This window comes from Cyprinodon tularosa, unplaced genomic scaffold (assembly GCF_016077235.1).
Source record: "Cyprinodon tularosa strain WSP-4 unplaced genomic scaffold, ASM1607723v1 ctg312, whole genome shotgun sequence".
Lineage (NCBI taxonomy): Eukaryota > Metazoa > Chordata > Actinopteri > Cyprinodontiformes > Cyprinodontidae > Cyprinodon > Cyprinodon tularosa.
Window position 1 is genome coordinate 864,197 of NW_024039022.1, and position 14,969 is coordinate 879,165.

A 14,969-nucleotide genomic window follows, 5' to 3' on the forward strand; every position below is an offset into this window, starting at 1 on the left:
ATATTCTCCATGTCAGTGCATTTTTTATTTATCCAGTGTTGTTTTGGGAAAAACTGGAACCAGTATGTCTAGTGTCCACTATGCTTCCTGCCCCTCTGATTGCTAGAAACATGCTGCAACCCTGCAAGGATAATTACAAACTGAGTACATGATGAGATACTATTATTTTCTGACCAAATGTTCCATTCTGCATCGTAATTCACATTTAATTGACTTTATACCAGCTGTTAATAAATAGTGGACCTGGGATGATTAGTGGAGTTAGTCTTCTGTGGCCCTGCATGTGCAAACAGTGAAGAAAATGAATGGATGAATGCTTTATATGTGCAAAAAAAAAAAAAATCAATGTTGCCATGGCTCACATTGTTGGTTAGTATTTCTAACAGGATAACTAAGACACTAACCGCCTCTTCTTTTCTTCCCACATGTAAAATCATCACCTCTCTCTGGTGTATTGTTTCATTTATTTACACACTCTGATATTATTACCCACTAACTGGATTAGTACTTTACATTTTCAAATCCCCATAAGCCTCGAGCGCACTTGTTCCTGTGTGCACCCGCTCTCCTCCTTTCCCTTGCATTAGTGAATGTGGAGGCAGGAGGTGCAGAGAAGGTTCACACAATGGGAGGGAATTGGAGCATTGGGAAACAGAGCTGTGAGCATTAAGATTGGATTTTTGCTGATGAGCTGAAGCAAGCGAGTGTTTTCTGAACCCTTGTTTTTTGTTAAATAGAGGCAGCTGGAAAGCTCTTTTCCCCCCCAACAGGTATGGACAATTGCAATCTAGTATTTTTCTATGCTTTGGTGTAATTTTAAATGACTGAACACAAATCCTGCCAGAGAAATTAAATGTTTCTCCACGTCTTACCTGCACTAAATAAGACTGAAGTTGTTTTACAGAAACTGAAATCAATATAAAGAGAGAGAAATAAGCACAGAACTGTTTTAAACATAATAATTATTAATAATAATAGGCAGAATCCTAGCTGGGGACAAGCTAAATAGAATTTTATTGACAAATACATTTAGCTTTCGAACTGCCTTTGGAACCAACCAAACACATAAACTGAGACAAGGTTTATTTCTACTTCTATTCAAAGCTGTATTTCTTAGGATAAAAAGGATTTTGTTTTTACGTTGGGGTCTCTGTAGATATTAAGGAGAACATTAGCTTGTTATGTAAAGAGCTCCCTTTCAGCAGGCAGCCTGCAACAAATAAAGAAGTTTGAGAACCTCCAATCTCCAGCTTTCTTTAAGGAAAATAAAAGCTCTTATCTCATCAGGTATAAATGCATTTAGTTTCTTTAACCCAATTATAAAAAAAAGGAAATGGCTCATTAGAGAACCCAACATCATTCACACTCCAAGCAGTGAGATTATCATTAGCAAGGCTCTGGATTAACAAGCAGTTTGTTCTGCTGCTGCATCCGTGCAGGATCTGTGAACTATAATTACAAAATGATTCATAAGTTTTATGAATATGGTTTAGCACAGTCTTTATTGTTTTTCAAGTTTTATTTGGATTGTTTGTCACAGAGCAACTCAAATATGTCTCTGATTATGAAGTGGAAGGAAATACTACTGTCATGATTGGTTTAATTTCAAACCCACATGCAGAACACAACGGAGGCTGGGTAAAAGTTTAACAGAGTTTATTTAAGATATTGATAGTAAGAAACATGAACTGGATCTGGAACAGGTCCGGGTTGGGTTCACTGAAGTCTGCAGAGATGATAGTTTGATTAGCTGGGCAGGCAGATGATTAAAGAGTCCTTTAGATAATTCTGATTCTACCTTGACGGGGTCCAGGCTTCTCTTGTGAGAGAGGGAACCGTTGGGTCCAGAGACTGTTGGTTCAGCAGAGTACACAAGCAGCTGCAGCGTCTAGCTTCTGACTTTGAATGGCAGACCTTGATTACAGTTTCCAGCTCTTCATAGAGAGCAGATGGGGAAATCCAAATAGGAATCTTCAGGTTTGGCTCACCAGGGCTGGAAGGCAGGTTAAGCTCACCCAGAGCTTCAGGCTTGAGACAGGTTTCCAAACTAAGGTCAACACTGGGGCGTTGAAGGAAGGTCTGGCAGCTGCTTAAGAAGGGAAGGTCTCCTGATGAATAGATGCGTCTCAGGTGTGCTGGAGGGCTCCAGCCCAGGAGACCCACGGCGCACTCTGCTGGAGGAAGGTTGTACATCCCCAGATCCCAACAACTACATGGTTTTCATGTTTTGAAATGTGTTGAGTGTTTGTAAGTAGTAAAATCTTTGGCTAAACACTTCTTTATCAGTCGCCTTTAACAAAGGTCATGTGGGTTCAGTTTGATCTTTAATTCCAGCCGTTCTGTAAAAGCCTCAGAAGTCTGTTAAATAACATTAATAGGCAACTGCATTATAAAGACAAAGGGACGCAGCAGAGGGGCCAGAATTTCAACATACCAGAGGAGCAGTTAGGAAACACACTCATAAGTTAATTTGTTATTGTTTAAATTGCATTTTTCAGAGTTGCCTTTATGCAATCCAAACACAGAACTTTATGTATTTGAGATAAATACACTCATTGGTGTTAATTTTGAGTAGGTATATTTTATTGATTATGTATATCAAATAAGTACGTTTTTGTTTATACGAATAAATATATATAATCTAAGGTTGGTTTAATGGTAACTTGCCTGTACTCATATAACACTTCTTCAAGTCAGGACACTTGACCAAAGCACTTTACACTACATTCTGTCATTCACCCATTCACACACTGATTCATAGGTTTGTGTTAATGTTATCTCATAAAAAGCCTTTGGACATTTTTTTCTGTGATAGGATTATTCAAATCTTAAAATTTGGGTGAGATACTGTATGTTTGTGTGTGGTAACTTTGGAGGAACTACAGAGATCCACAGCTCAGTTGGGAAAATGTGTTGAATTAATTATGCACCCAAAACAATGTCAACTTGAACTTTTTGGACAAGGTTTGTTGAGATAATTAGAGATTTGTGGTTTAGCGCCACACATTTCCCTGAACAGTTAATCCTCACCATAAGGCATGGTAGTAGCAGCATGAGCAGAGCGAGGGAGGGTGTGGAATTGCTGGGAATATAGCTTAAAGTGAATATGGTTTTCATATAAAAAAACATATTAAAGATTGCAAAAGACTTGAGTCTAAGACGTTGGAAACCCACAAACAGGAAACAGTAAACATGCCGTCAGATCTACTATATGATAATAACATTGGGAAATAAAATCTCTAGATCCATGGAACCGCTTGGAGCCCCGACACCCCCCCCCCCCCCCCCACACACACACACACACACACACAACGACTTGCAGCTTTGCTTGTAGTAAAAAATGGTGGAGTACTAAAGTTTTAACTCAGCAGGTTGGAAAACAAATGCACGGCCCACCTATTAAATTTTCCTGCTTTCCTTAAACATTTCAAAGGCGTGCATAATTGTGCTTCTATCTCAGAATTAGAAAATTTTTGTGTCCATTCGTCACATCGGAAAATTATGTGGATGCATAAAATTGAGGAAAAAAGGAATTGCGGCCGCCTCTCTTGAAGTTAAAGGCTCTTTTAAATATGAATTGTAATGTTGCAAGTCACATAAAAGCTTTATTCTAACACGCTGCCATTATCACTAAAAACAGCTAACGCACATTATGTGGACACTCTGCATGTCTCATTGATTTGTAAACTAGGAATTAGATGTCTCCTTTTAGAATGAACAGTAACTGTGTGGGAGGGACAACAACTCGATATTCCCCCTTATTTCCTCCTGAGACTAACACCAGCAGGGTTCGTTTCATGACGGGCTCTGAATGGAGCATTCTGTGCACATAATGAGACGCTTCTGGACCTGCACATTTCCACAACAGAAATGCTTTTCACATAAAAGGACTCTGGGAAACAGTATTTCTGTTTAAAGACTACAAACCAACCTTAAAAATGATAGTGGTGTGCAGAGTCTGCCACAGCAGGAGGTAGAGTGAACAATTTCTCCAACGATATTCCAGATACTGCACACTTTTTAAACATGTTCTGCAGCTGCTCAGTGCTGCAATGCCTCTGCTGTGGATCTGCTTCTGCTGTTATTATTGTTTCCACACTGTTCACCATTCTTCCTGTCTCCGATGTTGGGCCTTATTATCTCCATGCAAAGGGCTGAGTCTCATTTGTCCAGCCGACCCAGTTCATCAAACACTTGTCGTCCCTAAAAATGTGATCTACATTTCCCTTAATGATCAGTCACAGTGCAGGCATTCAGGCTGGCTAGGGTGGCTTGGCAAGGATCATTGTTGACGAGGATTTGTTGGAAAGCCTGCTGGAAGTCTGTGTGTGTGTGTAAGCACAACTCATCATAAGGAGATAAACTGACAGACAATAATGTGGATACATGGCAGGTTTGAGGGTATATTGAAGAAATATGATTCTGCAAAAGTTGGAGTTCATTTTAAAATGTGTTTTTTCGGGGGGGGGGGGGGGGGGGGGCAAGACCATTAGATGGTTAAAGAAAGGTATGCTCTTCAAAAAAAGTGATGCCTTGGAGCCAAAGTGTTGTTCGGTGTTATAACCATGCTTTGTTCCAGTGGGAGCACTCTGTCTCATCCAGAGCAAAGAAGCCCATAATGTTAACCATTTGACACTCTTAAATCTAACGCACAGATTCTAGTAAAGATGGAGATGTTCCATAAATATACCTCACAAATACTCTTCACATCAGGGGACATTAATAAATGGATATTTCTTTGCCTCTTCACACTTTTCACATTCACTTTAAAAACATTACAACCAGAAACAGTCATGGATTTGGATGTTTAGTTTTTTAGTTTTCATTGGTTTCATTTCCATTTTGTGTTATTCTAGTTTTTTGAGCTCATGTATTTCTTGTTTACCCTCTGCTGACCCTTGTGTCAGTCTCCTTCCCCTAGCTCCCTTCTAGATGCTTCCATCCACACCTGTTCCTTATCAGCTCGTTAGCCCAGTCTTTCTTCTGTCTCCCATTTGTACTCTCCCTGTGCAGTTCCTCGGTGCTGGTTCCTTGTTGTTTCTTGATCCTCATGTGTTCTTCCTGATGTCTGCTAGTTTTTGGTTTTCTGTATTTAGTTAATTTTGGATTTTTGACTCATTTGCCACCTTTTTGAATGATTAAATCAGCAAGAAATCACTTCAGCTTCTGTCTCTGCATTTGGGTCCTCCAAAACCTCCACTGAAGCTGAAAGAAACTTTTCAAACATCTGATAAATCAATCAAGAGTGATGCTTCAAAATCTTAGTTTTTTTTTTCAAGATAATAATGGTTTGTTCATGTCAGATTTTCATCAGAGAAGAACATTTTACTTATCACTGTGATGCCTCCGACATGATCTGGTCAGATGTTCTCTAATCAACCTCTGAGGTCCTCAGGAAAGAAGCAGTAAGCAACACCTTTGGAGACTATAAATACTTATGTAATTGCAGGAGAAACTTGGGTGTCCCGGAACCTATTAAGGGGTATCAGAGTAAAGAGGTTTGAAAAGAAATGGATACATAAGTGGAGTGGCAGCTAGTGGTAGGGCGTAGAGCTAGGAATCCTGAGGTTCTGAGTGCAAGTCCCACTCCCACAGACTGCCACTCTGGGTCCCTGAGCAAAGAATCTCAACCCCACACTGTTCCCCAAAGGAATGGGTTAAATGCAGAGAGGGAATTTCGTTGCTCTGTACTTGTGACAGTTTAATGACAATAAATGCTGGGGGAAAAAAGGGAAAAAAACATAAATGCAGTGGAAATAGAGGAACATAAATAATAAAAAAAGGTTTGAGATTTTAATGTTAAAATGAAAAAGAGGTGAAGGGGTGTGACTACTTTTACAAGAAACTAAAATAATTTTTCTTAAAGACCACATTTTAATCTCTTAATGTAGAAATTCAAAACATTTTTCATTGTTATGTCTGTTTTCGGAAATGCCTGAATATCTTACATAAACTATTTGTTCCAGAATTATTAGCAAGGTTGTTTCTCTTTCAGATAAATGGTCACAGGACAACAAAAAGAGCTAAGATTCATCTAGCAAACAGAACATAATTTTTTTTTTGTTGTTGTTGAAAAGGGACAATGCATATACATGAAAGAATTTATACATGAATAAAAATAAAAAAGGCTTCTCCAGTTTTCCCCTGTAGGTCAGATACAATCAGGACAAAAAAGACACCATTCACAGGACAAATGAGAGAAACAATCCTGTTATTGACATAACAAGCACACAGAAGATGTCTAGACATCATTCGATTTATTATTTGCTGTGCATAATTACAAATCTGACTGTCAACAGAGCGGCTTCCACAGCAGGACTGGGTTCTGAGGTAATGGATTCTGATTAATCCTCGTTTACATACCTATCAACCATTTAACAACTGTGCGCTCATTGATATGTATTTGTTAGATTTTCCGTAAGCTGTTTAAGTTTCAGAAGTAAGGCATCTATTTCTATGCAAACATCAATTTAACCTCTGATAACTTTAAATGAGATGTATGTTTCTCAACTGGAAGATATGAAGGATTCTAACATTTAAGTTTACAGTATTCCATTTCATTCTTGTTTTAAAGCTGTTTCTATGTGATCAGCTTAGACCAACTGAAACATTAAAATGCAAATGAAAGATTATATTCAGCTGTTTTGCACAATAAATGTCAGACTGAATACAGATGATGATTCATGCAGTGGTGCAGCAACTGTAATAATAGCATTAAAAGTGACTGACAATGTTCTGTTGTTAAACTCTGCTAATCACCACACTGCTCTCTGTGCTCCCTCATGCTTTCAGGGCTGGAGGGCCAACAACCTGATTGCTCCAAACCTTTTACATCAGCAGTCCTGCTGCCATGGAAACAAAGCCAAGAACCTGGCAGGAACAGGGTCCTTTCCATTTTCTAGCAGGGATGCTGGGTGAAGAGGGCGTGACCGTGGGCCACAATGTTTCTCTGCAAGACAGAAAAGCCCCCAAGGCAATACCTGAGGAGGACTTAGATGCCCCGGAGCCTGCAGCCGAAGATCCACAGGGGAGCCAGACAATCAGTATATCTGATAATGAAAATAAAACTGAAAATCCAGAATCTGCCGATTTAAGCTGGGGCACTTTTAGAGGGACCAACGAAGGTTTGGCAGAATCACAAGAAAGATCTAGAACGTCATCAGGAGTTCGAGAGGAATCTAAGCAAGCATATAATCTGTGTGAGGAGGGTTTCCTACGTTCTCTGCAGCTCAGTGTTTTATCACTAGCAGAGTATTGTGAGGAAGATAGGTTTTACAGCCTGGAGGGTGAGGTCAGGGAGTGGACCAATGAACCCGATCCAAAGAAAGACATTAGAGAAAGCCCAAAGACACCTAAAGTAATTGAGCCAGCTTATCAGGACAAATACATATCTATTTATCATAATTCATTTGACATTTGTAATGATAAAACTGAAGCTCCTACATTTCAGACCGCCCCAGACTGTCTCTCTGATTTCATTAGCTGCAATGACAGAAGCACTCTGAACTCTCCTCCTTTTGCTGATGAAAGTGGAGAAGAAGAGGAAGCAGATACAAAGTTAACAGCCTGTCAGCAGCAATTAGATACACCTGAGTTGATTTGTGTGGGTTTGAAACCTACATATTCTGATCCTGAAGAGAAAGACACTGTCCTACCTGCAGGTACTTCAGTCAGGCATCGGGAGGCAGTGTTGCCACAAAGCCAGTCTAAGCTGTGTCCCAGAGGACTAAACCAGGAAGCTGTACAACAGGTGTTTGCTCATGGATCTCCACCTGGCTCGGCTGTTGCCATGGAGCTGACCAATCAGGGCAGGGAAGCCTCTCAAGGCCATGTTGCAGCTGTAACAGAAAGGAGCGGTAGGGTGGGGGAGAGAACACAGGGTGAAAACGAGCAAATAGGTGGAGTTGAAGGGCAGAATAAGACCGGAGTTGAGAATATCAAGTCAGCTGTAAGGTCACAGAACAGAGTGCTGTTCAGGTATCTCCAGGCAGTCCAAAAACAAGAACCTAAGGTGGACAACAGCTGCGGTATACCTCTTAAACCTAAGGGAGACGTCAGGATGAGGACTGACATGCATGATGACAGCCAGAGCGACAGCGGCGTGTCAGCAGACTTCCAAACATTCAGAACTCTGAGCAGCAGCATGTCTGTAGACTCTACAGGCCCTGTCTCTGCAGAGACCCCCATCGAGAGGGAGATCAGACGTGCCATAGAGCGGGAGCAGAGCCTGAGGAGATCAAGAGGACTTCCAAACCAACGAACCTCTCCAGAGTACGTAGAAGTTCCTTTGAGAAGAAGCCTGCTTAGCCAGTCGGTAACTCCGAAGTGGTCCCAAAACAAGGATAGGGAATTTGCCGGCAAAAAGATGCTGCATGAGATCCATGAAGAGTCCCGAAGGGAACAAGATCTGGTTAAGATTGGGAAAATTCCAGGCTTCTATGACAAAGGCACAGCCAGCCAAATAAAGGAGAGAAAGCAGCTCTTTGAGACCCTGAAGATAGCTCCAGGCTCTTCAATGATGGCCTCACTCAAAACTAAAACCTTATCCTCTTCGTCTAGCAGCAGTGAAGATTTGAGTTTATCTCTGGAGAGTCAAGATGAATCTGGTGCCTCCACCCCAGACCATACCTACAGTGAGAGGAAATCCATGATGTTGAATCACTCTCAGAGCCGAATCCCTGCCAAAGGTTCAGATCAAACTATTCTTCGGGGGTCAAGGTCCTCTGAGGGAACCAGATCTCAGATAATCATCCTAGAACACAGCCGAACAATTCCAGCAAAGAAACCCCACAATGTTAGAATAAAGACAACGGCCGATCCAGCTCCTGAAACCAAAAACATCTTTAACTCATTGGAGAAGACAAGGGGATATGATGGGCTGACAAAGAATAAGAAGGTACTGGTGGAGAAGGAGGAGGCAGCATCCAAGGGGAACCCCTTTTTTAAGCTTCGCACCTCAGCTAATTTAGAAAAAGTGAGGCAAGAAATCGAAGAGGCCAATGAGAGGGAGAAGGAGCTCCACACCTTACGGCTCAGCCTCTATGGGGGCATCAACAACGCTGAATCATCCATAACGAAAGAAATGCCAGCTCCTGGGAAACTGTCCAATAGCAGAAGGGAAGCATATGAAGGTTAGTGAATTAGGAAAATGTTTTTTATGTGGTCCTGTAAGTGGGTATGAGCTCTTTTTTTAATCAGTGGGAAAATGATAAAGACCCCCTTTAAAACTGCCTCTGCGTACACACTACTTTATTCATCCCCTACTGGTGAAAATCTCCACAAGGACGTCTAAGTAATAACAGAAAAGCGGAAACTAATGAGTCATATTGCTTTAATTTATCTGAAATCAGAAAACTTTTATTTAATTGGTGAGTTAAAAACAGGGGTCTTGCTTTGTACTAAGTATATAATGAGGGTAAGAGACAAAAAGAAAAATATCTTAAAAACCTTTGAACTTTTTCTGAGCTCATCCTTAGATCTTCGGTTATGTCATTACATCACAAAAATACTTGCAGTGCAAAGGTCTGGGCTTGATCCACTGTTCTTTCCACTGTGAAAATGTAGTATTTGGGCTTTTCTACCTTTGTCTTTGTAATATATATTTGTGGACAGCCCTTTCATATTGTGAAGGGTGTGTAGTTTTCCCTTTTGTATAGAAACAAATGGGATGACAGTGAAGTAGAATGAGGTCAATGTAATAAACAAAGGAAATGATGCATATCAACCTTGGAATGTTCCAAGCATCTCAGAATGGACATCAATAAAAGTTGGTTACAGCTAGATTGAGCCTTTAAGGATGGATAGATGGATTATACAGTCTCCTCAAGCACTTGTTACATCTATCTTCAATAATTATTTGATCCTTTCTTACTGCAATATATGTAGAAAAGCGAAAGCTGCTTTAAAAAGAGAGTTCCTAATAGTTACAGCTCATTCGAGGTGAAACTGAAGGCTTGTTAACCACGACTACATGGAATAATGAAGGGTGTTTAAAGAATAAAAATGTTAATGAATAAAAGAATGCAGTTGTCAATTGTTTCAATAAAAAGTGGCCTAAATCGACCCTGGGTGTGCCAGAGTGCAATTAGATGTCTATGACGCAGCGCTTATTACATAACATTGTTTAATTGTGCAACTTTATGTGGTCCTTAGTATCTGCTTCTATTCTTGGATTGTGTTATATTGGTGTTCAGTGAAATCCTTCACATTATAGTCACTTAACTGTTTTTTACTGCCTCCTCAGCAGAGATATCGTGACAGAAACATTTTTCCTCTCTGCTCTTGTGGTTTATCTTGTAAAAATTGCTTCTGTGTCTTTCAGGGTGGCAGTCAGTGGACAAGGTGTCTGCTTGGCAGCCTGTCCTGAGTGAAGAGGAAAAGATTTTCCATCCAGAGGTTTGTTGGCATTTTATTTTCCTTCCTCTTACAACTTCTTGTTCAGTTTTAAGGGTTTTCTGCCCTGTAAATGAATGGCGCACTCTGTTTAGAACATGAAAATGTAGGCAAATCACCTCCCAGACTCCCTTTGATTGCTGCTTAGTAAAAAATACAAAGCTTGTATTGTATGTCTTAATTAAGACGATGCATTAGGGGTTCAAGCAGTTTCCTAGCAGCCAGACTATGAACATTTTTGCAACTGCTCTGGACTTTAATATATAATTATAATGGATAAAACCCTCCAGGGAGGATGTCAGCTTTTCTGTTGCACCAAATATGGGACACAAATGTCTGATAAGGTCCTGAACACACAGCAAGGCACTTATCTCGCCAGATAAGGGAAGAAGGCAAACAGCCTTGAGACTGAGAGGAAAAGTAACATGCAGTGAGGAAAGTGGGATTATGTGTGTCCATTTGAGGAGGCATGTGTGTATGGTCATGTATTCAACTCCGGAGATAAAAAAGAGAGCCGGTTTCCCTCCCACTGACTTTTGGAACCCGTCTTATGGATTCTTAATCTTTTAGAAACTGATGTGGCTGTGATTATACCTGAGTTCGCTGTGTAATTTGGCGAGGCATTAAGGTGTTGGTCTTTAGCTGCATGCTTTGATCTGACATCAGCATGAGCATTTTAACATCTTTCTCCATGGTTCTTTCTGACTCTCTTTCCTTATTAATGCATCAAGCCTTCGTTTGATAAGGATTTAGGGATAAACTTCAGATTCTGCAGGAGAGACTTCCCCTAAACCTTGACTTAGTCAGGATAAACGTCACATAAACCTCAGTTCAGCTTAGTATCATATCTGTGAGGAAAATGTATAATTAAAGAAGTTACATTTTCTTCATTCACAATTTTATAGTAATTTTCTTCCCATTTTGACACATTATAACAAACATCTTACTGCATTTTTTTCAGTTTGGTGACCAAAGCAAATTAGTTCACAATTGTGAAATGGAGGGAAACGCTAGATGGCCGGATTCCAATTGTTTGCAGAAAGTGAGGCGTAAAAAAATTGACAGTTGGACCATTTTTATCCTTTATAAAAAATAAAAATAAAAAGCTCAATCCTAGTAAGAAAGGTAGGGGAGCATGTGTAAGCATTAATTTGTAGTCTTTCTACAAATTGTAATTTGGATAAATTTCCTGTTTTACTTCCAAAACCAAAATAATTCCAATTGAACAGGGTCAGCATTTACTTACACATTTAGCCGTGGCTCCAAAATTGTTACTTTCTCATTTATTCCTTATGACAGGAGGTGGTTTATCAATTCCTGACCCTACTGTGATGGTGAACTGGAAGGATAGTGTAATAAAATAGCCTAATGTTCCGATCAGCAAAATACCTTTGTAGTTGCTTGAGTCCATAGCAGTAGATGGAAATGCCACGAGGAGCCTGAAAAGCTTGGAAAGATATCAATACTTCCATAGCGACACAGTCAGCTGGGGTGCCGGTCAGGGAAGATGGGGAGATGGAGACTGCAGGCTCCACATGTATAGTTGAACTCAAGCACTCATGCAGCTGCCATCCTATTGACACAGACTCCACACAATTTTATTAATAAAAAAAAAAATAAAAATATCAGTTTATTCTCAGGGCTCTTTCTCCCTATAAACAGCCTGTTCAGACATGCAGACTGTTCAGACAGCAGGTGCTTTTTTTTTTAATATTCTTGGCAGAAAAAAATGGCAGCCCCCATAGTTCAGCTGTGAGACTTGGCTATAGCTCTCTAGACTTTAACTGGGCCATTCAGACTAATTAAAATGAATGAGTCTGAACTGCTACATTTTAGCTCTGGTTGTATCTGTGGCCTCCTGCAGGATGATGAAATTCTACCCCACTATACACTTTGTAGTGACAAAAATGTTCCTTATGGTTACCTTGCATTTAGCTCCATACATTTTCATTTGAACTCTAACCAATTTCCTTGTCCTGACTGTATCCCCACTGCATAATGGTGCTGTCACCAATGGTACTGTCACCACCATTTGACAATGTGAATGATATCTCAGCATTATACCTACTTGCTGTTTATGGTAAAAACTTCAAAACAAACAGCAGATCCAAAAAAAGAAAGAAAAAGAAAATCATACAAACATGAATATTTTAAGTAGATTCTGAGAGGTTGTTTATGATGATCCATAATCCTGGCCCAACAGGGCAACATGGTAAATGGTAAAAGGCCTGTACTTATATAGCACTTTTTCAAGTCAGGAGACTTGACTAAAGCGCTTTACATTACATTCAGTCATTCACCCATTCACACACACACTCTCACACTCAGTGTGTGAGTTCTGGACCGAGCTTTAAACATGTGATGGTTTAAAGCTTCAAAAACTTTATTATAGCCCAATAAAATGTTTCTGACTTTCTGTATCAGCTCTCTGCTCTATTCTTTGGTCTGTTTTTGCACTGACATTATGTGACAGATTTATAAGGGCGTCACAGGGGGAATTTCTACACAGAGGGACTCCAGTTACTAATTAGGAAACTGTCAAAGAAAGATGAAGGATTTTCTTTAGGGGAATCATAGTAAAGGGGGTGGAATACAGCTCTAAGCAATATTTTCCAGGTTTTTTTCTGATACAGGGTTTCAGAACTCTGTCTACAGTACTTTTCCTTCCACTTGACAACATTATCTTATGTATATAACCCTGTTTTTTAATATATATATATATATATATATGCATGACTCTTCTTTTCTCCTTTCCAAACAGATGCGGAAGAGTCCCCGAACTCCAAGACAAAAGACTCCTCTACTGCAGCTGTGGGAGTCAGGCATGGTCTACGGCCACAACCTGGAGGACGACTGAAGATCAAGGAGAGTTCACAGAGATCTGCATTTTCTTTAATTAGGGGGAGAAATCAAAACAAAAACAATCAGTGTAAAGGAGGGTGAAACATGAAGCAGGAGGGAGCAACAATGACAAAGAAGAAAGAACATGAAGCAAAATCAGAAAGAGGTCGTGGATTTAGGCAAGAAAACGGGGCCAGGCGGACTGGGAGCAAGAAAAATTGCAGTATATGAAAAATGCTCTATTTGTCTTGTGAAAAGAGGAGAGAAGAAGGACTTTTAGACAGGCCACAATGTAGAATGTAAGATGTTGCCCTGCTTCTGATGCTGCTAAGACAAGAAAATATCACTTAAGAAAAGATGAAGACGATGAATAATAGAATGTAAACCAAAACATGTATGAGAAAGCAATTTTTAAATCGTGCTGAAGTTCTTTTTACTTTGATTTTCTTAAATAACAATAGAATAATATATTTCAGTTTTAAAGTTATGATTGTGTTGTTTTAGAATAATGTACAATGAAACTGTATCTTTAACAAAGCCCCTATTTAAAAAAAAATGAAACAAACACCTTTCATGCCTTTTGTTATCTCTGTAAGAAGAAAATATTCTTTTCATCATCCATAACAAGCCTGTCCTGGAGACATGTCCTCCAGTACAATCCGTGCATGGCCCTTTGTTGTAGCCTGTGATCTGCAAGGGAATCAAAAGAGCAGAAATCAATATGGAGAGATCCAACTTATTCCATTCTTATCCGCTGGGCAACAATTACTGCTGTTTCTTCAAAGGCAAATGCTTTAAAAAAAAACAGGCTAACAGAACCACTGCTTCAGCATCATTATTGTTCACCTCTAATCAATCTAAAGCTAAACCCTAAGTGGATTCAGCTGTATCATTTCTGATTATTTAATCTTAGAATTTTAGTTTGTTTGGCTTCTCGCATTTTTTACCACATACGCCATGAATGGTTCATGTTAATGTTTTAGTCCCTACAGACGAATACAGGCAGCGGAAGATTTGAAGGCTCACCCATGGGATTCCTACAGCCAGTACCACCCAGTTAGCTTAGCTAGACAAGTACCCAGACTGTTCTATCAGAGGGACTCTGCCCGTCTACATATTTTTGAAAGTATTGGCACAATCTTGATCAAATGACACAAAGTAAGTTTTACGGTAAAATTTCCTGCTTCAAAACATCTTTAAATGACTGTTAAATAAATGGGTAGAGGCCGTCTGACTGGCTGAAGTTACGGCTGCAGATGGACGGAGATCCCGCTCCACACCCCAGAGTTATGACTAAATCTGTCACTCGTCATATTGTGAAACGCCTGCTGTGAGGGATGCTCAGAGGATTCATACCTAAAGTCACACAATTAATACCTAAAGCTAAGTCTATGGTGAAATACTTACGGGGCCCCCTTGGGTCACAGTATATGACAGGTGATAGATTTAGGCTACGTTCACACTGCAGCCTGAAGTGACCCAATTCTGATTTTTTTTGCCCATATGTGACCTGTATCTGATCTTTTTATGACAGTCTGAACGAAACAGATCGGATTTTTTTCAAATGCGACCCAGGCCACTTGGATATGTGGTCCTGAATCCGATACGTATCTGATCTTTTCAAATGCGACCTGTGTCTGTACAGCCAGGTCGCATTCATCCGACCTACACGTCATTGATACTTGACAAATGTTACTAAACGTTACTAATCTGCGTCCTACTAAGCGGAGGCGGGA

General features: G+C 40.0%; 1 protein-coding gene across 1 annotated transcript; it reads left to right on the forward strand.

Moving 5' to 3' along the window:
• The first annotated feature begins 594 nt into the window (after positions 1-594).
• Positions 595-13,798, forward strand: si:ch211-207j7.2. The gene is made up of 4 exons (XM_038292420.1): positions 595-770; positions 6,793-9,131; positions 10,322-10,395; positions 13,154-13,798. The coding sequence occupies exons 2-4, from the start codon at positions 6,851-6,853 to the stop codon at positions 13,247-13,249; spliced, it is 2,451 nt and encodes an 816-aa protein (XP_038148348.1). The 5' UTR covers positions 595-770; positions 6,793-6,850; the 3' UTR covers positions 13,250-13,798.
• The last annotated feature ends 1,171 nt before the right edge of the window (positions 13,799-14,969 follow it).